Source organism: Schistocerca cancellata, chromosome 3 (assembly GCF_023864275.1).
Source record: "Schistocerca cancellata isolate TAMUIC-IGC-003103 chromosome 3, iqSchCanc2.1, whole genome shotgun sequence".
NCBI lineage: Eukaryota > Metazoa > Arthropoda > Insecta > Orthoptera > Acrididae > Schistocerca > Schistocerca cancellata.
Genome location: NC_064628.1, coordinates 100,582,015 through 100,607,308, shown reverse-complemented (window position 1 = coordinate 100,607,308; position 25,294 = coordinate 100,582,015). Strand labels below are relative to the sequence as shown.

Here is a 25,294-nt window from a genome sequence, read left to right as displayed (position 1 = left end):
GCGTTACCATCTACAACCCACACAGCTGTTGGCCTGTGTTGTATTCTTTTGTCGGCACACCGGGCCCTCCACAATCTACCGTTACTGCTCACTCCCTACACGATTGACCATCGAAAATTACTCTCCCTACTGAGATGGAAAGGTACCACTACAATGCTCTCTCAGTGACTTGCGTTCATCTCTGTAGTAACAAACCCCCTTTACATTAACTGATCAAAAGTATTTGGATAGCTATTAGTGGTCGTTAATATGGAGTGTGTCCACTCTTCGCCTTTATGACGGTTTGAACTCTGCCGGGGACACTATCAATTAAGTGTCAAAATGTACTGGAGGAATGGCAGCCCACTCTTCAACGAGAGCCGAGGGACAGTGAAGGTGGTACTGTTGGACGACAGGGTCTAGAGTGGAGACGACGTTCTAAATCCATCCCGAACGTCTTCAGTTGGCTCAAATGGCTCTGAGCACTATGGGACTTGTGAGGTCATCAGTCCCCTAGAACTTAGAACTACTTAAACCTAACTAACCTAAGGACATCACACACATCCATGCCCGAGGCAGGATTCGAACCTGCGTCCGTAGCGGTCGCGTGGTTCCAGAATGTAGCGCCTAGAACCGCGCGGCCCCACCGGCCGGTGTCTTCAGTCGGGTTCAGGTCGCGAGTCTGGGCTGGCCAGTCCATCTCTGGAATGTTATCGTCCACAAACCATCCCAGAAACGGCTTCATGATAGGGTGGGTTGTATAGTTGATACATACAGTTGTCATCTTCTAACTGCTCCTCTATTGTGTGCAGTAGGCCTACACAGTGCTCTAAAATGTGTTCATATGTGTCCACATGTAGCGTTTCTTTAAGCTCAATGACACCGTGACCACGAAAGACATCCACATACCTTAACACTACCACCCACATACTTCACTGTTGGCAGCAGCAGTGATGGTAACAAAGGTTCTTCAGCCATTCGCCAAACCCTTCCAATGCATTGCCACAGGCAACAGAGAGACATTCTTCACTGCACATCACTCGTTTCCAGTTATCCACTGACCAATGGCGTCCATCTTCACAACACCTCAAGCATCTTTTAGTGCTGGATATAGAAATGTGTAGCTGATGAGGAGGTGCTCGCTCAGTGTACCCAACTGTTTTTAAGTCCCTACCCACAGTCATTCTGCTAAGTCGACTGCTGATAATACGTGACAACTGAAGAATTATTGCTTCCGCTGATTTCATGCGACATTTTTACAACTACCCAACGCAGTACTCGACTGTCTTTCTGTCAGCACATCAGACTTGCCTGATCAAGATTTAGCTGTGCTTTTTCCATCACCTTTGCACAATGTGTGATGGATTTGTTACTCTGGTGACACCCGCTGACCAGTCCACATTCGACGTCACTGAGGATTCCTCACCTGATCCATTCTGCTGGTTCTGCTTCTCTTCTGACAACACACTATCCCCACTTCCTTTTGTACTGCCGGCCCCACCTCCGGTGACTTCTGGTGGTCAGTTGCGGGGTAAACCGAATAGTGCTCCAGCGGTCATGAGATTTCATTCCAAAAATACTAACCACTTCCTTTTCTTTTTCCTATATTCCATATCCCGGAATCCCTGTCATCTGTTTTGGGATTGTTAATATTAGAGGGTGGCCGGATGCTCTACCTGTCGCCATCCTTTCACTTCTCGGGCGGAAATTGTGCCCAGCTGTCTGTGTATATGTTCTCCATGTGAAAGAGTGTGAACGTCTTCTAAATGTTTGCGATTCGATTAACTGAGGCGGGACGTGGGTGCCAGCCCGGTATTCTCCTAGTCGATGTGGAAAACCGCCTAAAAACCACATCCTGGCTGTCCGGCACACCGGCCCTCGTCGTTAATCCGGGCAGATTCGATCCAGGACCGGAAGTGGCGTGCTAACACGTGTAGATATCCGGGCGGGCATAAGTACCAAACTACGACGAACACCAACTCTCGCGAATATTATCAGTAAAACTAACAACGTCTACTCCAACAGTCTATGTCACGCTCTCACGAGGAAACGCGTCTCACACTTACCGTGGGCCCCCTGCATTGCCTTTCCAGGCCACTTGTCCGCTCTTCCGTTCACTACGCAACAAAGCGCTTTCGCTTTTCCTCTCGCCGACCCTGACCCTCTTCTACACTTTTTTCTTCAGTAAGTACTGTTCATTATTATTGCAATCGTTTTTACTTACACATAATTTGTACCATATGACAGTTTTTTATTTTACGTATTAGTGCGATTTTTGTAAGCAGTTTTTGTATTGAAACTTCCTGGCAGATTAAAACTGTGTGCCGGACCGAGACTGGAACTCGAGACCTTTGCCTTTCGCGGGCAAGTGTTCTACTATCTGAGCTACATCTACATTTATACTCCCCAAGCCTCCCAACGGTGTGTGGCGGAGGGCACTTTACGTGCCACTGTCAATACCTCCCTTTCCTGTTCCAGTCGCGCATGGTTCGCGGGAAGAACGGCTGCCGGAAAGCCTCCGTGCGCGCTCCAATCTCTCTAATTTTACATTCGTGATCTCCTCGGGAGGTATAAGTAGGGGGAAACAATATATTCGATACCTCATCCAGAAACGCACCCTCTCGAAACCTGGACAGCAAGCTACACCGCGATGCAGAGCGCCTCTCTTGCAGAGTCTGCCACATGAGTTTGCTAAACATCTGCGTAGCGCTATTACGCTTACCAAATAACCCTGTCACGAAACGCGCCGCTCTTCTTTGGACCTCCTCTATCTCCTCTGCCAACCCGACCTGGTATGGATCCCACACTGATGAGCAACACTCAAGTTTAGATCGAACGAGTGTTTTGTAAGCCACCTCCTTTGTTGATGGACTACGTTTTCTGAATACCCTCCCAATGAATCTCAACCTGGCACCCGCCTTACCAACAATTAATTTTATGTGATCATTCCACTCCAAATCGTTCCGTACGCATACTCCCAGATATTTTACAGAAGTAACTGCTACCAGTGTTTGTTCCGCTATCATTTAATCATACAATAAAGGATCCTTCTTCCTATGTATTCGAAATACATTACATTTGTCTATGTTAAGGGTCAGTTGCCACTCCCTGCACCAAGTGCCTATCCGCTGCAAATCTTCCTGCATTTCGCTGCAGTTTTCTAATGCTACAACTTCTCTGTATACTACAGCATCATCCGCAAAAAGCCGCATGGAACTTCCGACACCATCTACTAGGTCATTTATATATATTGTGAAAAGCAGTGGTCCCATAACACTCCCCAGTGTTACGCCAGAGGTTACTTTAACGTCTGTAGACGTCTCTCCATTGAGAACAACATGCTGCGTTCTGTTTGCTTAAAACTCTTCAATCCAGCCACACAGCTGGTCTGATATTCCGTAGGCTCTTACTTTGTATCTCAGACGACAGTGAGGAACTGTATCGAACGCCTTGCGGGTCAAGGAAAATGGCATCTACCTGGGAGCTTGTATCTAATATTTTCTGGGCCTCATGAAGAAGTAAAGCGAGTTGGGTCTCACACGATCGCTGTTTCCGGAATCCATGTTTATTCTTACAGAGTAGATTCTGGATTTCTAGAAATGAAATGATACGCGAGCAAAAAACATGTTCTAAAGATCTACAACAGATCGATGTCAGAGATATAGGCCTATAGTTTTGCGCATATGCTCGACGACCCTTCTTGAAGGCTGGAACTCCGTGTGCTCTTTTCCAATCATTTGGAACTTTCCGTTCCTCTAGAGACTTGCGGTACACGGCTGTTAGAAGGGGGCAAGTTCTTTCGCGTACTTTGGGTAAAATCGAATTGGTATCCCATCAGGTCCAGTGGGCTTTCCTCGATTGACTGATTTCAGTTGCTTTTCTATTCCTTGGACACTTATTTCGATGTCGGATTCAGAGAAGGAATTCCAGTGCGGTCTTCCTCTGTAAAACAGCTTTGGAAAAAGGTGTTTAGTATTTCAGCTTTACGCGTGTCATCCTCTGTTTCAATGCCATTATCCCAGAGTGTCTGGATATGCTGTTTCGATCCATTTACTGATTTAACGTAAGACCAGTACTTACTAGGATTTTCTGTCAAGTCGGTACATAGAATTTTACTTTCGAATTCACTGAACGCTTCAAGCATAGCCCTCCTTACGCTAACTTTGACATCGTTTAGCTTCTTTTTGTCTGAGAGGTTTTGGCTGCATTTAAACTTGCACTGAAGCTCTCTTTACTTTCGCAGTAGTTTCCTAACTTTGTTGTTGAACCACGGTGTGTTTTTCCCGTCCCTCACAGTTTTACTCGTCACGTACCTGTCTAAAACAAATTTTACGATTGCCTTGAACTTTTTCCATAAACACTCAACATTGTCAGTGTCGGAACAGAAATTTTCGTTTTGATCTGTTAGGTAGTCTGAAATCTGCGTTCTATTACTCTTGCTAAACAGATAAACCTTCCTCCCTTTTTTTTATATTCCTATTTACTTCCATATTCAGGGATGCTGCAACGGCCTTATGATCACTGATTCCCTGTTCTGCGCTTACAGAATCGAAAAGTTCGGGTCTGTTTGTTATAAGTAGGTCCAAGATGTTATCTCCACGAGTCGGTTCTCTGTTTAATTGCTCGAGGTAATTTTCGGATAGTATAATGTCACTCGATGCTCTGTCCCTACCACCCGTCCTAAACATCTGAGTGTCCCGGTCTATATCTGGTAAATTGAAATATCCACCTAAGACTATAACAAGCAGAGGAAGTTTATGTGAAATGTATTCCAGATTTTCTCTCAGTTGTTCTGCCACTAATGCTGCTGAGTCGGGAGGTCTGTAAAAGGAGCCAGTTATTAACCTAGCTCGGTTGTTGAGTATAACCTCCACCCATAATAATTCACAGGAACTATCCACTTCTATTTCACTACAGGATAAACTACTACTAACAGCGACAAACACGCCACCACCGGTTGCATGCAATCTATCCTTTCTAAAGGCCGTGTGTGCCTTTGTAAAAATTTCGGCAGAATTTATCTCTGGCTTCAGCCAGTTTTCCGTACCTATAACGATTTCAGCTTCGGTGCTTTCTTTCAGTGCTTGAAGTTCCGGTACTTTACCAACGCAGCTTCGACAGTTTACAATTACAGTACCGATTGCTGCTTGGTCCCCGTATGTCCTGACTTTCCCCCGCACCCTTTGAGGCTGTTGCCCTTTCTGTACTTGCCCGTGGCCATCTAACCTAAGCTACCCAAGCACGACTCACTAAGCGTCCTCACAGTTAATCACACAACGGTTTATTGATCATCGAAGGTAGCATGAAGTAAATGGAAATTTTGCTTCAGTAGCCGCTCCTGTCGCGTATCACGGCTCCAGCATAAAAAGCGCTGCTAGAGTTGTGAGATAAAGAGCAGTAGCAGAGGGCAGTGCACGATGTGAGGCATCAGTCAATAGTATGATCCTGTCTGCAGGGCATGCTTCAGGGTGAATATAAAGAATTCGGTGTCGATTTTCATATTATTGTAGCTATTGTGAGGCCATATAACCTGCTGCAGTGTTCATTGAGGGTGACATAAACCAAACACAACTAGTATTACGTTAACAGAAGGTAGCTACAGTGTAGCATCCACCACGGTTACTAGGGTATTCGATAAGTACCCTGTGAGTACTGACGTCACCAGTTACCCTCTCGCCTCATTGCAGAGCGTAGAAGCTCATAGGTACACCGAGCACAGAATTTTAACTCACACAGAATTGTAAATACGGTCGGGTTACAGTTTATTTAATAGTTAAATAAACAAAACTTCCTTTACTTAAAAACATAACATTGTATGAGATACATGAAGTAAAGGTGTAACCTATCAGTGACTTTAGACGTCCAATTAGGAGACTGGCTTTTCATAACAGCTTCTTGTTGGCAGTGAAAGAAAATCTTGCAATCACTTTCTGAACATTTTACTTTTAGTAACTCAACATTACATCGAAATAGCCTTTCCTCCAAACCATATATACATTTCTCAAGTCATCATCCCTTTTTCTGACACACATTAATCGCACAGAGATGAATGAAGTACCGTTAAAACGACTTTTAACGGGCGTTTTGACACTGCATACCGATTTTGCACTAAAACTTACTGCTTGTGGTAAATTTTAACATAAAAGAGAGTTCTAACTATCATATTCAAAACGGACATAATGGATGCTCAGCTTCATACCAAATTTTACGAAGCCAACTTGCTAATCGCGAATAAGAGACTCGCTATTCATACTACTTTATTACAAATACCGTATTTGTTTTAAAGTATTTGTTAACTGGATAATTTTTACACAGCATAGATACTAACCGTGACCATTGCGGTTGTGTATAATCTCTGTCCATCGTACAAGCTAACTATTCTAAATGAATATACTTTCCGAAATGACAAACACATGTCATTGTCGTCTTGAATTGTAATTTACCTATTGCAACTGTGATTGAAAATGTTGGTCGAGTTACAGTTACAGGTTATGTGATCCTAATGACAATACCTCATCTCTGCCCGTCGGACAAGCCGGAACGAACATTTGTGAATGCAAAACACATTTTTGGACATGTGGAAATGTATATACAACGATGTATTATAAATTCATAATTATTGTTTCACATTGTTCTGTTCATTTTTAAGAAGTTTTCTGTTCATTCCTACAATTTCCCGTATCCCAGCAACTGCCATTGTTCCTGATACTGTCATAATTTAAAACTATGAAAGTTTCCCAGAAGTCGTCTGGTCGGTATTACTTTGCGTAAATTCGTTGGATTTATCCAAAATTTCTAATTGCCGGCACAAGTGTACAATATGGCATTTCAAGCATTGTTTTCCTTCATAGCTGTTTTCTTCTGTGCCAGTGACTTTTTGATTAGTTGGTAATACATTGACCTGTAAAAATCGATTATTTTCTTTACAATAACTTAGTTCTTGCTCTCGAATTTTTATTTCATTATTAGACCCTTATGACCCCCTAAATCAGCTTTGGAGGCAGTGTGAGAGAGCTGGAACAGTGCCAGGGTTCCAACGGCGTTTCGGAGTGTGCTCACTTTTCAAATCACTTTCATAATCCGAATCAGCAAAATATATTGAGCATACAGAAGCATTAGCAACTGAAATAGAATCAACATGTTCACAAGAAATTACCCATTTTTGTTTCGTATCACTGTTCTTACGCAGTATATTACGAAACTTGTTTCCAAACTTTTTTTCGTTGCCTCGTGTGCTTAGTACGCAGAACTAGCTATTATTTTCCACTGAAAGCAATTCCAAGCATTGTATTGTATTGTATGTTAACCGGGGACCTAGAAACAACGGAGAGGCTCCGTCCCCGCCGCAGCCGCAGTGGTCCACAACCCCGCAACAGACCACAGCAGTTCACCCATCTCACCGCCGCCCCACACGGAACCCAGGGTCATTGTGCGGGTCGGCCCCCAGTGGACCCCTCAGGGAACGTCTCACACCAAACGAGTGTAGCCCCTATGTTTGCGCGGTAGAGTAATGGTGGTGTACGCGTACGTCGAGAACTTGTTTGCGCCGACATAGTGTAACTGAGGCGGAATAAGGGAAACCAGCCCGCATTCGCCGAGGCAGATGGAAAACTGCCTAAAAACCATCCACAGACTGGCAGGTTCACCGGACCTCGACACAACTCCGCCGGGCGGATTCGTGCCGGGGACCAGGCGCTCCTTCCCACACCGGAAAGCCGTGCATTGGACCGCACGGCCAACCGGGCGGGCATTCAAAGCATACTCTCAGAAACTCTCATTACACTGATAACTGGTGCGTATCTCTGCACTTTGTCAATGAAGGTTGATGCTGTTACAAGGAGTGTCACATTTATCTTGACCAAACCAAATAACATTTTCTCCAGAAACGAAATAAAATAAAAATGTGTATAGCAAATGTCGTTCAGGTGAGGGACAAGAACCAGCATATTTGCCGTGGACCTCAACGCCTCTCCGATCTAGCGGTCGCTTTGGAATATCGGTTTAATTCCTCTACAGCGCATGGTCCACAAGGTCCGCGTAAGAGCCTGTAGATGATCGCCACATTGCATGCCTCTACGAACTTCGATAGGAATGCAGTGTCGTCTACGTTGATGAAGCCGGGAGACTAATTAGCACTCGCATATCGGAGCATGGACCCTACATACGTCTGGGGCAATATTATAAGTCAACTATAGCCGTTCGCCACAAGGACCGCAGCCGTTGTATCAATTTTCAGGAACCTCGCATGCTTGCACGGCAGCCGCTGAATGAAGCAGCGGAAAATGAGAGCCACGATCGAAATACACCACTGGCCATTAAAATTGCTACACCAAGAAGAAATGCAGATGATAAACGGGTATTCATTGTACAAATATATTATACTAGAACTGACATGTAATTAAATTTTCACGCAATTTGGGTGCATGGATCCTGAGAAATCAGTACCCAGAACAACCACCTCTGGCTGTAATAGCGGCCTTGATACGCCTGGGCATTGAATCAAACAGAGCTTGGATAGCATGTACAGGTACAGCTGCCTATGCAGCTTCAACACGATACCACAGTTCATCTAGAGTAGTGACTGGCGTGTTCTGACGAGCCAGTTGCTCGGCCACCATTGACCAGACGTTTTCAATTAGTGAGAGATCTGGAGAATGTGCTGGCCAGGGCAGCAGTCAAACATTTTCTGTATCCAGAAAGGCCCGTACAGGACCTGCAACATGCGGTCGTGCATTATCCTGCTGAAACGTAGGGTTTCGCAGGGATCGAATGAAGGGTAGAGCCACGGGTCGTAACACATCTGAAATGTAACGTCCACTGTTCAAAGTGCCGTCAATGCGAACAAGTGTCGTTGAGTACACCATCGCAGGCACTCCTGTCTGTGCTGCAGCGTCAGGGGCAACCGCAGCCATGGTCTGCAAGCTGATCGTCCATGCTGCTGCAAACGTCGTCGAAATGTTCGTGCTTCACCAGGCAACGCCGGTCAACTGGTGTTTGTGTATGAGAAATCGGTTGGAAACTCTCTTCAAGTCAGCACGTTGTAGGCGTCGCCACCGGCGCCAACCTTGTGTGAATGCTCTGAAAAGCTAATCATTTGCATATCACAGCATCTTCTTCCTGTCTGTTAAATTTCGCGCCTGAAGCACGTCATCTTCGTGGTGTCGCAATTTTAATGTCCATTAATGTATTTATTGTGCAGTACATTGAATTTTCAAAACAAATCTAATGTTTTCCTCGTCGTCTGTTCATTTACCAAGTCGGAAAAAATTCTTGTCGGTTTTGCATAGGCTGTGAAACGCACAACACGTCCGAGAGAGCAATGCGCTTTGGAAATGTAAAAGCGGCTCAGGCGAGATTCAAACTCTTTCGCAGCTTTTGTGAAAACAGCAGTTTCGGGGACTTCCCCGGGCGCTCCCGATGGGCTATTCAGACTCGGTAAATGGGAGGGGAAGATGAGGCACTCCGCCTTGAACGGGCCTGAATAGCACTCTGATGAGCGCAAGTCTGCCGAGAAAATAGTCTATTGCCCGGTGAAAGACGCTTCCGAAGACGAGGGCGGGGAAAGTCGATAGCGCCGAGGTGGGGGGGTGGAGGAGCCTGGCTGCCTGCCTGCGCTGCTCAGATGTCCAGGGCGAGAGAATGCGGGAGGCGGTGGCTTTTTACCAATAAAGATGGACGGGAATTCACGCAAATATTAAACGACGTTTGTTCGCATAAAACGTATTTCTTCAAGCGTAAAGAGTACATTTCAGATGTTTCTTTCGGAGAAGAGACAAGAAAAATATTCCGAATTCCGTGTACTTCTCAGAGAATGTAAATAGATTTGAAATTTTACGGCAAGAGAAGGCAGACACACAGAGTCTGTTTATAGAAATCGCACTTTCGGCGATTGTCTTTTTTTCATTTCCGTAAACCAGGAGAGGTTTTTCATGCCGCAATGGTAACTTTCTTTCATTTAGTCCACAAAAATTTTTCGTGTGGAAAGATTGTTCTCTGCCATACCGCATGGAGTTGCAGCGTCAGATTCATTCATATCTTCGTTTGTAAATGGCAGTATACACTGTCAGCCCAAAATGTTTCGAGACTAACTTAGTAAGAAATGGTGGTTTTGATGCTGAAAGTGTTACACGTATTCTCCCCTCACTTGAAAACAGTCCACAGAACGCTCAACAACAGCGCGAAACTGCCAGAAACTCCTTCTCTTGGATATTCTGGGATACTGTCCCATCCGCAGAAGACGGTTTTAATGGTAACTTTCTTTTATTTACTCCACAATAATTTTTCGAGTGGAAAGATTGCCCCCCCCCCCCTACCATACCGCATCGAGTTGCAGCGTCACATTCATTCAAATCTTCGTTTGTAAATGGCAGTATACACCGTCAGCCCAAAATGTTTCGAGACCAACTTGACAAGAAATGGTAGTTTTGATGCTGAAAGTGTTACACGTAGTCTCCCCTCACTTGAAAACAATCCACAGAACGTTCAACAACAGTGCGAATCTGCCAGAAACACCTTCTCTGGGATATTCTGAGATATTGTCCCATCCGCACATGACGGTTTTTGAATTTCGGTTATGTCGTCACGGCGTGCCGCTATGTGTGAATTTCTGCACTTTATCGTATTGATAACATCAAGTCTCTTCACCCATAACAATTTAAAAAAAATAAAAAAATGTCCGATTTTGCTTTTCAATCGAGCCGCGACAGATCTCCATATGTCGTCGTTTTTGGTCGGAAATCAAGTGGTGCAGGACAAACTCTGCAAACACTATTCTCTTGTTCAAAACGTAGAGAATATCTTGAACGCCTGATCGCTTTCGGGAAGACAGAGCTTCAAACACGCGTACCACCATCCTGATTTAGGTTTTCCATTATTTCCCTAAATCGATTCAGGCGAATGCTGGCAGGTTTCCTTTGAAGAAAAATAAATAAAAAAATAAAAATAAAGGACACGTCCGGTTTCCTTCCCTATCCTTCCCTAACACGAGCCGGCCGGTGTGGGCGAGCGGTTCTAGGCGCTTCAGACCGCGCGACCTGCCTCGGGCATGGATGTGTGTGATGTCCTTAGGTTAGTTAGGTTTAAGTAGTTCTAAGTTCCAGGGGACTGATGACCTCAGATAATAAGTCACATAGTGCTCAGAGCCATTTTTGAACCTAATCCGAGCTTGTGCTCCGTCTCTAATAACCTCGTTGTCGACGGGACATTAAACACCAATCTCCCCCTCCCCCTCCTTCTCCTCCTCCTCCTCCTGTGTTTCCGTAGTGGCAGGTTGAGCTGCTTTCAAGGTTGCTGCGGAGATAGGGGCAGCCAGCCTGGAAGGAAAATTTGTACACCTCTGCACTGCACACGTGCACGCCCCGGCACATCACGTTCCATCTCAACTTCTGTCTAAGTTTCTGGGCACCAAACTACTCTCCATCTGTAGCCCGAGATGACAAATTAGGCTAATCACGTCGCACCCAAAACAGTGCAGAGAGTAAAACAGAAGGAACTGAGGCAGCCCATGACTCGTCCGTCAACATCTAACTCAAGTTGTTCGTAATTTTAACATCCAGGTACTTAGTTGAATTGACAGCCTTGAGAATTGTACTATTTATCGAGTAATCGAATTGCAACGGATTTCTTTTGGAACTCGTGTGGATCACCTCACACTTTTCGTTATTTAGCGTCAACTGCCACCTGCCACATCATACAGTAATCTTTTCTAAATCGCTTTGCAACTGATACTGGTGTTCGGATGACCTTACTAGACGGTAAATTACAGCATCATCTGCGAAAAACCTAAGAGAACTGCTCAGATTGTCCCCCAGGTCATTTATATAGATCAGGAACAGCAGAGGTCCCAGGACGCCTCCCTGGGGAACACCTGATATCACTTCAATTTTACTCGATGATTTACCGTCTATTACTACGAACTGCGACCTTCCTGACAGGAAATCACGTATCCAGTCGCACAACAGAGACGATACCCCATAGGCCCGCAGCTTGATTAGAAGTCGCTTGTGAGGAACGGTGTCAAAACCTTTCCGGAAATCTAGAAGTACGGAATCAACTTGAGATCCCCTGTCGATAGCGGCCATTACTTCGTGCGAATAAAGAGCTTGCTGCGTTGCACAAGAACGATGTTTTCTGAAACCATGCTGATTGCGTATCAATAGATCGTTCCCTTCGAGGTGATTCATAATCTTTGAATACAGTCTATGCTCCAAAACCCTACTGCAAACCGACGTCAATGATATAGGTCTGTAGTTCGATGGATTACTCCTACTACCGTTCTTAAACACTGGTGCGACCTGCGCAATTTTCCAATCTGTAGGTACAGATCTATCGGTAAATGGAAATGTCGTGTGGCTAGGGCCTCCCGTCGGGTAGACCGTTCGCCTGGTGCAGGTCTTTCGATTTGACGCCACTTCGGCGACCTGCGCGTCGATGGGGATGAAATGATGATGATTAGGACAACACAACACCCAGTCCCTGAGCGGAGAAAATCTCCGACCCAGCCGGGAATCGAACCCGGGCCCTTAGGATTGACAGTCTGTCACGCTGACCACTCAGCTACCGGGGCGGACAGACCTATCGGTGAGCGAGCGGTTGTATATGATTGCTAAGTAGGGAGCTATTGTATCAGCGTAATCTGAAAGGAACCTAATCGGTATATATTCTGGACCTGAAGACTTGCCCGTATCAAGCGATTTGAGTTGCTTCGCAACCCCTAAGGTATCTACTTCTAAGAAACTCATGCTAGCAGCTGTTCGTGTTTCAAATTCTGGAATATCCACTGCGGATTCCGGCCGTGGCTGAAGTTACAGTTGACGTAGCTCCGGATTCCCGTCCAGCACGCACACACACACACACACACACACACACACACACACACACACACACACACACAGACAGGCCTAGCCCACCGATACGAACAACATCGGCTGCTGTGCCTGTCCGAAACTCCACAGATTTGTCCGCTCCTTCCACCGCAGCAGCGGTGCTGGCCTGCAGTTGGTACCATTCGGCATAGCTGACTAACCTCTTGCGTGTCGCGGCTCCCAAGCTCGGAGCAGCGCTTCTGCGTATCAAACGCTGCCAACGACGTCCTCATAACAAACTACAAGCTCCACAGCAGCGTATCTGCAGCTGGCTCGGAGAGGAGGAAGCTAACAATTCCACGAAATTGAATTTCACGGCACAAGTTACACTGAGGTGACAAAAGTCGTGGAATAGTGGTATGCACGTATACAGATGGCGATAATACCGCGTACACAAGGTACAAAAGGGCAATGCATTGGTGGAACTGCCATTTGTACTCAGGCGATTCGTGTGAAAGGTTATCTGATGTGATTATGGCCGCACGACAGGAATAAATATACACTCCTGGAAATTGAAATAAGAACACCGTGATTTCATTGTCCCAGGAAGGGGAAACTTTATTGACACATTCCTGGGGTCAGATACATCACATGATCACACTGACAGAACCACAGGCACATAGACACAGGCAACAGAGCATGCACAATGTCGGCACTAGTACAGTGTATATCCACCTTTCGCAGCAATGCAGGCTGCTATTCTCCCTTGGAGACGATCGTAGAGATGCTGGATGTAGTCCTGTGGAACGGCTTGCCATGCCATTTCCACCTGGCGCCTCAGTTGGACCAGCGTTCGTGCTGGACGTGCAGACCGCGTGAGACGACGCTTCATCCAGTCCCAAACATGCTCAATGGGGGACAGATCCGGAGATCTTGCTGGCCAGGGTAGTTGACTTACACCTTCTAGAGCACGTTGGGTGGCACGGGATACATGCGGACGTGCATTGTCCTGTTGGAACAGCAAGTTCCCTTGCCGGTCTAGGAATGGTAGAACGATGGGTTCGATGACGGTTTGGATATACCGTGCACTATTCAGTTCCCCTCGACGATCACCAGTGGTGTACGGCCAGTGTAGGAGATCGCTCCCCACACCATGATGCCGGGTGTTGGCCCTGTGTGCCTCGGTCGTATGCAGTCCTGATTGTGGCGCTCGCACGGCGCCAAACACGCATACGACCATCATTGGCACCAAGGCAGAAGCGAGTCTCATCGCTGAAGACGACACGTCTCCATTCGTCCCTCCATTCACGCCTGTCGCGACACCACTGGAGGCGGGCTGCACGATGTTGGGGCGTGAGCGGAAGACGGCCTAACGGTGTGCGGGACCGTAGCCCAGCTTCATGGAGACGGTTGCGAATGGTCCTCGCCGATACCCCAGTGTCCCTAATTTGCTGGGAAGTGGCGGTGCGGTCCCCTACGGCACTGCGTAGGATCCTACGGTCTTGGCGTGCATCCGTGCGTCGCTGCGGTCCGGTCCCAGGTCAACGGGCACGTGCACCTTCCGCCGACCACTGGCGACAACATCGATGTACTGTGGAGACCTCACGCCCCACGTGTTGAGCAATTCGGCGGTACGTCCACCCGGCCTCCCGCATGCTCACTATACGCCCTCGCTCAAAGTCCGTCAACTGCACATACGGTTCACGTCCACGCTGTCGCGGCGTGCTACCAGTGTTAAAGACTGCGATGGAGCTCCGTATGCCACGGCAAACTGGCTGACACTGACGGCGGCGGTGCACAAATGCTGCGCAGCTAGCGCCATTCGACGGCCAACACCGCGGTTCCTGGTGTGTCCGCTGTGCCGTGCGTGTGATCATTGCTTGTACAGCCCTCTCGCAGTGTCCGGAGCAAGTATGGTGGGTCTGAAACACCGGTGTCAATGTGTTCTTTTTTCCATTTCCAGGAGTGTACTCTGAACGGACAATGGTAGCTGGATTTAGACCCATGGAACATTCCATTTCGGAAATCATTAGGGAATTCAGTTTTCCGAGATCCATAGCGTCAAGAGAGTGCAAGGATAACAATTACCTCTCACCACACACTACGCAGTGGCCGACGGCCTTCTCTTAATGTCTGAGAGCAGCGGCGTTTGCGTAGTGTTGTCAGTGCTGACGGACAAGCAACCCTGCGTGAAACGACTGCAGAAATCACTGTCGGCCCTACGACGAACATATCCGTTGGGACAGTGAGGCGAAATATGGCGTTAATGGGCTATGGCAGCAGACGACCGACGCGACTGCTTTTGCTAACAGCAAGACATCGCCTGGAGCTCCTCTCCTGGAATCGTGACCTTATCGGTTGGACCCTAGATGACTGGAAAACCGTGGCCTGGTCAGGTGGGTCCCGATTTCATTTGGTAGGAGCTGATGGTAGGATTCGAGTGCGGTGCAGACCTCACGAAGCCATGCACCGAAGTTGTCAACAAGACACTGTGCAAGCTGGTGGTGGCTACATAAAGATGAGGGCTGTTTTTAGATGGAATCGACTGGGGCCGGCAGTTGTGGCCGAGCGGTTCTAGGCGCTTCAGTCTGGAACCGCGTGACCCCTACGGTCGCAGGTTCGAATTCTGCCTCAGGCATGGATGTGTGTGATGTCCTTAGGTTAGTTTGGTTTGAGTACTTCTAAGTCTAGTGGATTGATGACCTCAGATGTTAAGTCCCATAGTGCTCAAAGCCATCGGCTGGGTCCTCTCGTCCATGCGAGCCGATCATTGACTGGAAATGGTTATGTTGTCTACTTGGTGACCATTTGCAGCCATTCATGGACTTCATGTTCCCAAACAGCAATGCGCCATGTCACTGAGCCACAATTATTCACGATTCGTTTGAAGGTCATTCTCGACTATTCGAGCGAATGATTCAGCCAACTGCAGCGCCCCACATGAACCCCATCTGTCGTTTATAGGACAGAATCGAGAGGACAGTTCGTGCACAAAATCCTGCACCGGCAACACTTTCGCAATTACTGACAGCTATAGAGGCAGGACAGCTCAATATTTCTGCTGGGGACTTCCAAAGACTTGTTGAGTCCATGTCATGCCGAGTTGGTGCACTACGTAGGGAAAAGAGGCCCGACACGAAATAGAAGGTATCCCTTGAGTTTGGGGCCTCAATGTATTACATTAAGCCCAGCTTCCCACCGATAGCATGAAGTATGTAAAGCGAGATGACTCGACTGGTGTAGCGTAGTTTGCTTGGGGATCACGAATAAAATTAAGAGAACGTTAAATAAGTGACTACCATCATTTTCATATAACTTCAGCTATGTAAGCAGCACACACGAGGAAAGTAATTCGGAGGTAGGAATGTTATGCGTTCCATATAGAATTGACGTTTGAAGTGACACATATGATGGCAATGATGAGAGCACATTGTGATGTAAGTAACGTGTGTACAACCAATGTAAATGTTGTATTCGAATTGTGTGTGTGTGTGTGTGTGTGTGTGTGTGTGTGTGTGTGTGTGTGTGTGTGTGTGCGAAAGAGAGAGAGAGAGAGAGAGAGAGAGAGAGAGAGAGAGAGAGAGAGAGATGGAGAGATGTTATTAAGAAATAAATATATTGGAAAGCAGTAGTTAGTGTCCGTAGTTCCTTAAACAGCCCTCTGCAGGACGTTCTCGAGTTCACACTACAAATAATTTGTACTGCACTTTTTTGAGCTCGGAAAACTTCAGTTCCGCTTGATGACTTACTGAAGAAAATAAACCCATGTGACATATAGCATAGTACGCTAGCTTCTTTATTTTTATATCACTTATGTCTGACAACATTCGCATAGCAAATAGATTTTTTAGGTGGTTCAGCAGTTTTGTGGTATGTCCCTGCCAGTTAAATTTATTATCAGGCCGTAATCCCAAGGAAGCCACCTGTCAACTTTTTCTGTCTGCTTGTCATATTTCGGACATATTGTGGCACAAAACCTTTTACAAGTACTGAAGTGCATATAGAATATTTTTTCGGGGTTTGGTGACAGAGAATTGGGTAGGAACCATTTATTAATGTCCTTGAAAATTCATTAGCCGATCATTCTAAGACTACACCTGGTTACTTGATTCACTATTCACTGCAATGTTTGGATCATCTCCAAACGAAACAAACTTGGTATCCGGTAATGTTACTGATGAAAAGTCATTGATACGTACAACAAACAGTAAGGGCCCTGAGATGGGACCTTGGAGGATGCCAAATGTTATTGGTTCCCAGTTGGGTGATGCCTGATAGCATAATACACGTCTCTTTCTCATTGACACTCTTTGTTTACTGTCGGATAGGTAACCCAACATACGACATCTGACCCAGGCGAGGATGATGTAAGTTTTGCTGCCTATCTTAAGGGGTATGTAACAATTTCCGGGCCAGCTGTATTTGGACCTTCCTGAATGAGGTCCTAAATCACTTGTGTCGCTGTTCGAATTGCTCTCACGAGTCCAGCACTGTGTGCGGGGCACTTCAGCACTGATAGTAAGTACGAGGGACGTTCAGTAAGTAATGGAACACGTTTTTTTTCTGAAATCAGGTTGGTTTTATTCGAAATTGCAATACGCCATATTATTCGCCATTCTGTTGGCTACAAAACCCTGTTTTCAACATAATCTCCATTCAATGCTACGATCTTACACTACCTTATTGTGAGGACCTGTATGCTCACGTCGTACCACGCTACTGGTCGACGATGGAGCCAACGTGATGCTGCATCAATAACCTCCTCTCCTTCCCGCAGAGTGGATCGTTCATTCGTTATGGTCTTTTGTTAGGCAGCGAGAAACCCATCGGTCACACACACTCTTGAATACCCCAACTCGGTTGGTTGGTTGGTTTTGGGGAAGGAGACCAGACAGCGTGGTCATCGGTCTCATCGGATTAGGGAAGGATGGGGAAGGAAGTCGGCCGTGCCCTTTCAGACGAAACATCCCGGCATTTGCCTGGAGTGATTTAGGAAAATCACGGAAAACCTAAATCAGGATGGCTAGACGAGGGATTGAACCGTCGTCCTTCCGAATGCGAGTCCAGTGTCCCCAACTCGTGGATGAGTGTGTCAGCATTACCAACACACACGTCCATTTGTGCAGAAAGATGTCTGATTGTGACCCATCGATGACCTCGAATGAGTGGCCGCACTTTCCTGCACTGCAGACGTCACAACTGTGTACGGCCTCCCAGCTCGCGTGAGACCGGACAGGTTTGCGACCTTGTTGCGATGATGACAGATTCTTGCCCAACGACTCACCGTGCTTTTATTCGTTGCCAGCTCTACGTAGACACTCTGCAAGCACCTATGAATATCAGCGAGGCTCCAGTTTTCCGCCAAAAGGAACTGAGTGTCAGCGCTCTGCCTGGATCTTCGACCATAGATACTAGTAGACTGGCCTTGCTGCGCAGAAGCTATAGGGCTGGTGTGGCCCCAACATAAACCACGCGACTATTGGCAAAACGTGGCGGGATTTCAAATCAGCGGTCTGCCATCCTATGTGTGTATCATTACTTTTTTATTTGCGAAAAATTATGCCAGAACTGCATTTGACCTGGGTTTGTTCACAGTACCACTTATAAAATCTAACAAATACATCGAACGCCGCTCTGGTGGGCAGCGGGACGAAATTACTATAAACTATCAATTAAAATAAAATGTCGTTAAAATTCTTTTAAACAGTAAGAGTGGGCTCGTGTCAAAACTTTAAACATTGGATTCGCCGCGTTTTGAGCTCTAGTCACTTATAAAAGAAAATGGGATATGGGAATTATGTCAACTATAGGTGCACAAAATTGTTGACTTTAGGAGCAGGTCCATTTTAGAGTATCAATTTTAGGTGCACTTCAAAGGTTCAGTTCCCACTATTTTTACAAAAGTTTAAACTATCAGTTTAAAAAAAAATGATATTTTAGATGAAAGGTGAGACTTTGAAGTTTCAGAAAATAATTTTGGAGCCTACATTTATTTAATAGTATTAGAAGGTAGAAAAAAATTCTCTTCAAGTGTCGACTATAGGTGCTCTTACCTTATTATAATCTCACTTGTATATACAAAAAGGCGCGTATGTGCAGGTGGCTTAAAGTTTTTCTGTTTCAGGGCCTATATCCAAAGCTGCCTTCGGTTTTCATCCTTAGGGAACCTATGAGTAGGAACGAGAAACAGTTATACGTACTTCTGTAACCGAATTATCACAGATACTTTCCATAATGTAATATGAGTCTGACTTTACAGGAATCACGTTCAACACTTTAATTTACATGATACTCTATTTCAATCGTAAAAAACATATAAAAGTCACTTCAGCAGATTTCAATAAACGCATCTGCACTATCATAGAAACACTTACACGTGAAATGTAATGTCATTTCCGCCGACTAAACTCCTGGTACAGCCATAAGCGCAACACGAAACAACCATGTTTTGCCAACATTCATGTGGCTTCTGCCCAGAGATGTTGGAGCCACGAAAATGACGTCAGGGCCGGTCTATTATATTTATGGTCGAAGGCCTGGATGCACCTGCTACAGACGCCATTTTTAAGTTTAGGTTGCCACCTATCGGAACTTTATGAAACTATAGGGGCTGAAGCGGGTAATATGCCACTTTTTTCCGCAACAAATTCTGTATTTTTTCGAGCGAAACTGGCCGGGAAAATGAGTATGTAGCATTACTTGTCGAACGCCTTCGTATTTGGCTGGTGGCCATTGGTGAAGTTGAGATATTGGTGTCCGCAGCGTTCGGCATCGGCAGCATGATCTACTCGGGGCTGGAGTTCGGCCAGTACTTCGAGCTGGAGCGCAACACCAAGTGCCATAACGTGCTGCTGGCGCTGACCCCGGCGACGCGGATGGCCTTCATCTTCATCCAGATGTACTTCATATTCCTCAACAACGAGGTGAGTCCACTGACAGCGATGTCTTGTGTAGGCGGCCACTCCAGCCTCAACCGCGCTTCGAGGCGCAGTGCAAACAACACGAGTAAATACAGCAACCAGCCCCTTCTACATCACTTTATTTGTGCTAAGATGCGTTTCGTACTTTTACCTATCTTCACGCATACATGTATGTCTTCCTTAATCCTTTGTTTATGTCGATTGCGTTTCGAAATTTACAGATTCCCTATGGAAGATAACAAATTCTTTGCTAACGTGTTCCCCGAGTTCTACATTTACGTTAATTTCACTGTAAATTACCCATTTAGTCTTAACAGACAATTTATAAAGTGCATCTCTTCTCCTCAAAAAGTACTGATTATACATGGATTTTTTCCACTTTCAATGCATCATGTTTCACGCACGTTACTGAAGATATTCCGCGTTCTTCTGTGCAGTATATTTCTTTTACATAACCCTGTCACATATTTTAAGTACCGTTTTAGCTAACATGATTAGTGAATATCTGTGAAAAATATATTTTGAATCTTTTAGAAATTTACCTCTAGACATTACGTATTATGTACGCGCTGTGAATACTCCACTAAGACAATGTTAGAAACCTTAAAACTAAACACTAAATGAGAAACATTCGACAGATTTGTATGCTGGAAGCCGTTAGTATGTAAACAGACATGTGTATTTCTCTCTTATGAGCACATACTGTTATTCTAACTTGCAACCCACATTTGTATCATTAGGGATTTAATAATGATCGGTATGTCGTGACACTGATATTCAAACCGTTATTTCCGCTTACGAAATGCAGACGTCCGATTTCATTGAAAACAGTTGAGAAAGATGATATAGTTATTTCAACGCTATGAAGGTCACGGAATGAATATTAGTTAACTTATTACACATTTCTACACGTTCGACTTATAAGTGGCTATAACCTTGAAATAAAAAAAATACCAATATTCATATTGTAATGCAATCACGAGAGAATGATGAAGCTTATCAAGAAAGTAAATTTAGCCAGTAGTGAGTTTCAAGAAGGAAATTGCCGTTTTGAAATCACAGTATCATGTTTATGAATCCGATCATATATGGCTGTAAGACACGTTGCCAGTTTTCGTAGCCATATGGTTCACTACCTATCGATGAATATTACTGAAGGGAATTATGTTTGTAGTAGATTCTTATGAACTACATTTCTCCAGTATTTTCAACATCGCTTTCCAGTTAACTACCGCTACGTCAACATTTACTTCGCACTTCCTCGCCATAGTTATTAATATATCATCTTGCAAATCCAGGAATTGAATGAACAAAAACTTTTTCTTTGATATTTCTCCCGAGTACACCACATGACGGTCAAATTACATTTTTGTGAAAACATCACTCTTTTTCCTTATAAATATATATTTACCGACCAATTTTTATACTTCCTTAGGACAAGTGTTCCTACGAAATAAAAAGTACTTAATCTCATAAACGAGCTGAATTTGGCCACTGATGAGGTCGTCATTTAAGGTGTTTGAAGACACGGCGCAACTTACAAGAAGAAGATTCACACAACTTGTTTATTCAGTGCTACAGGCTTAGAAACAGTAGTATGTACCAAAGCTGCTGTTTTGTTTTCACGAGGACTGTTTGCGTGAGTTCAGTGTCATCTCTTCATTACAACTTGCATATTGTAAACAGTAAAGCCACTACATTACCCATTAGATATACTCGCGAAACTGCCTTTACATTTGTCGATTTAATCCCTTTAAGAGTGACGTGTTGAGTTCTTCACGCTTAAAGTTGATGACAACTTTTAGTTATGGTATTTTGAACGCCATTAATGATGTCGCGTACTGCAGGCTGCAAATTAAGCAAATAATACTCTTACCTGACAGCAAAAAGAGTAACTTTTATGTTGGAAACTTAACTGTTGTGTGGTTTACAACCAATCCTTTTCTTATTGATATAATACAACAGTGTAGTTAGAATCTCAGCTCTAGAGATTGTGCGCGGCCTGAGCAGTCTTGTTTGTCGGCGACAGGACTCGCTGCTGCAGCAGATGAAGGTGTACAAGCACCGTGCTCTCGCCCGCTTCGGCCTGATGCACATGATCGGCACCAACCTCTCCGTCTGGCTCAACGTGCTCATCCAGGAGACCAAGCACGAGATCCTCACCTTCTACAGCCCCGAGAACAAGACGCTCGGCATCCAGCACCGCCTGCGTGAGTATGCACTCTGTTTTTCCACGGCCTGGTTCCTTGCCAGTGACAAAATGTACTGACTAAATTCAAACCACATAGAACAGATGGATGTATAACAGCCTATAATGTGGATTGTGGGGCGCTCAACTGCGTGGTTATCAGCGCCCGTACAAAGTGCCAACCTTTTCTCAGTCCAATCTCGCCACTTGCGTGAATGATGATGAAATAATGAGGACAACACAAACACCCAGTCATCTCGAGGCAGGTAAAAATCCCTGTCCCCGCCAGAAATCGAACCCGGGACCCCGTGCTCGGGAAGCGAACACTTACGGGACACGATGACGCGGGAGCTTACTGCCTCTACAGTGCCTGCAAGAACCACTGCCGAATTGCAACAGCAGGCGCAAGACGCTTGTGACAGTCTATTTGCATGCGACGATGCACGCCTGTGCAGCTGCCAGAGTGGAGGGGGGGGGGGGGCTACTGTGTAGTGATGCAACTGTATGTGCACCTTTTACTGTGTTGTGTGTGTTTCATTTGGTCTGAATTTGTTATCGCAGTGTCACACACTCCTAGAATGGCAAATTACTTGTTACCTCACTTGTCAATAAAATGACCTTGTCTTTGATAGTGTTGCATTTTTTTCTTGCAATGAATATACACTCCTGGAAATGGAAAAAAGAACACATTGACACCGGTGTGTCAGACCCACCATACTTGCTCCGGACACTGCGAGAGGGCTGTACAAGCAATGATCACACGCACGGCACAGCGGACACACCAGGAACCGCGGTGTTGGCCGTCGAATGGCGCTAGCTGCGCAGCATTTGTGCACCGCCGCCGTCAGTGTCAGCCAGTTTGCCGTGGCATACGGAGCTCCATCGCAGTCTTTAACACTGGTAGCATGCCGCGACAGCGTGGACGTGAACCGTATGTGCAGTTGACGGACTTTGAGCGAGGGCGTATAGTGGGCATGCGGGAGGCCGGGTGGACGTACCGCCGAATTGCTCAACACGTGGGGCGTGAGGTCTCCACAGTACATCGATGTTGTCGCCAGTGGTCGGCGGAAGGTGCACGTGCCCGTCGACCTGGGACCGGACCGCAGCGACGCACGGATGCACGCCAAGACCGTAGGATCCTACGCAGTGCCGTAGGGGACCGCACCGCCACTTCCCAGCAAATTAGGGACACTGTTGCTCCTGGGATATCGGCGAGGACCATTCTCAACCGTCTCCATGAAGCTGGGCTACGGTCCCGCACACTGTTAGGCCGTCTTCCGCTCACGCCCCAACATCGTGCAGCCCGCCTCCAGTGGTGTCGCGACAGGCGTGAATGGAGGGACGAATGGAGACGTGTCGTCTTCAGCGATGAGAGTCGCTTCTGCCTTGGTGCCAATGATGGTCGTATGCGTGTTTGGCGCCGTGCAGGTGAGCGCCACAATCAGGACTGCATACGACCGAGGCACACAGGGCCAACACCCGGCATCATGGTGTGGGGAGCGATCTCCTACACTGGCCGTACACCACTGGTGATCGTCGAGGGGACACTGAATAGTGCACGGTACATCCAAACCGTCATCGAACCCATCGTTCTACCATTCCTAGACCGGCATGGGAACTTGCTGTTCCAACAGGACAATGCACGTCCGCATGTATCCCGTGACACCCAACGTGCTCTATAAGGTGTAAGTCAACTACCCTGGCCAGCAAGATCTCCGGATCTGTCCCCCATTGAGCATGTTTGGGGCTGGATGAAGCGTCGTCTCACGCGGTCTGCACGTCCAGCACGAACGCTGGTCCAACTGAGGCGCCAGGTGGAAATGGCATGGCAAGCCGTTCCACAGGACTACATCCAGCATCTCTACGATCGTCTCCATGGGAGAATAGCAGCCTGCATTGCTGCGAAAGGTGGATATACACTGTACTAGTGCCGACATTGTGCATGCTCTGTTGCCTGTGTCTATGTGCCTGTGGTTCTGTCAGTGTGATCATGTGATGTATCTGACCGCAGGAATGTGTCAATAAAGTTTCCCCTTCCTGGGACAATGAATTCACGGTGATCTTATTTCAATTTCCAGGAGTGTAATATACAGTGATTGCTCAACAATACTCGCTGGCGTACTTCAGAAATTAACTGTACATCAGTCGATTTCATCCCGTTAAGAATAACGTATTGAGCTCTAACCATTAGAGAGTCCTGTGTCCAGTCACAATTGTGATCCCATACTCGGTAAGTTCGTATTCTGTTCACTAACCGACATTGCAGAACTGTGTATAATGCTTTCCGGAAGTCAAGAAATAATTAACTAAGCTCAGCGCCTTTGTCTACGACACTCATATCTCTTCCATCTTTCTTCCACCTGTTTGACATCTCAAAAACTTCATTTCACTTGCTCGCATTTCACTTTTTTCTCTTTCCTTCGTAATCCAGATGCCTCAAGAGTACAACAGAATTGGCACGCAATACGTTCAGTAAACCACCCCCTTATTTTTCTGGGGGACCTCTTTATGCTCTAGGTTATTTCTTCCATTTCGCTGTATTATACTACCCAGGTACTTGTGAAACTTCCCGCCGTTTTCAGATGCGCCCCATTCAGTGTCACATATGTAATCAGTTACGGTTTTTCATGTATTACACAAAGTCTTTCAGAAATTTATTCGCATTGCTACTATTTACATTGTATACGATGTTCGATGTTGTTCGGCTTTTTTCGCGTGGCAGATGTATTTCCTTATTTTTAAGTTACTGTACCGCTTCCATTATGCAAAAAACCTTAAAAGCAGAAAAATATGGCTGCAGGACAACAGAAGATGAGCAACACACTTACAGACATGACAGACAACACCATTGTTAATAGTAGCAATGCGAATAAACCTGAAACGCGTCCTGCTATGTATGAAAAAATGTAACTGGTGCGGTGTTTTATTATTGAAATCATTGTGCCGGCCGCGGTGGCCGTGCGGTTCTAGGCGCTGCAGTCCGGAACCGCGGGACCGCTACGGTCGCAGGTTCGAATCCTGCCTCGGGCATGGATGTGTGTGATGTCCTTGGGTTAGTTAGGTTTAAGTAGTTCTAAGTTCTAGGGGACTGATGACCTAAGATGTTAAGTCCCATAGTGCTCAGAGCCATTTGAACCATTTGAAATCATTGTCGTGCTTAATTATTTGTATTTTTCTGCTACCTGTCACATTTATTTACATTAAGTTTAATTATTAATTATAGCACACATTAATGGTATCATGGCTATACTTAATAATAATAATAATAATAATAATAATAATAATGAGAAACTTAGGAGAAACTGGGTAGTTAAAGCTACAGAGAGATAGCTGAGACCTCAACGGAGAACTGTTCGCACAGTAGCATTTGAGGAGCTGGTACTGGATCGTGTGGGAGACGATTC

At 45.9% G+C, this 25,294-nt stretch overlaps 1 protein-coding gene across 1 annotated transcript in view; it reads left to right on the top strand.

Moving 5' to 3' along the window:
• The window catches only part of LOC126176139 (proton channel OtopLc-like), a 241,674-nt gene that overhangs the window by 158,098 nt on the left and 58,282 nt on the right, over positions 1-25,294 (top strand). The window contains exons 7-8 of the mRNA XM_049923278.1: positions 19,545-19,705; positions 21,732-21,912. Coding sequence (XP_049779235.1) covers positions 19,545-19,705; positions 21,732-21,912 — 342 coding nt within the window. The remainder of the gene's footprint in view (positions 1-19,544; positions 19,706-21,731; positions 21,913-25,294) is intronic.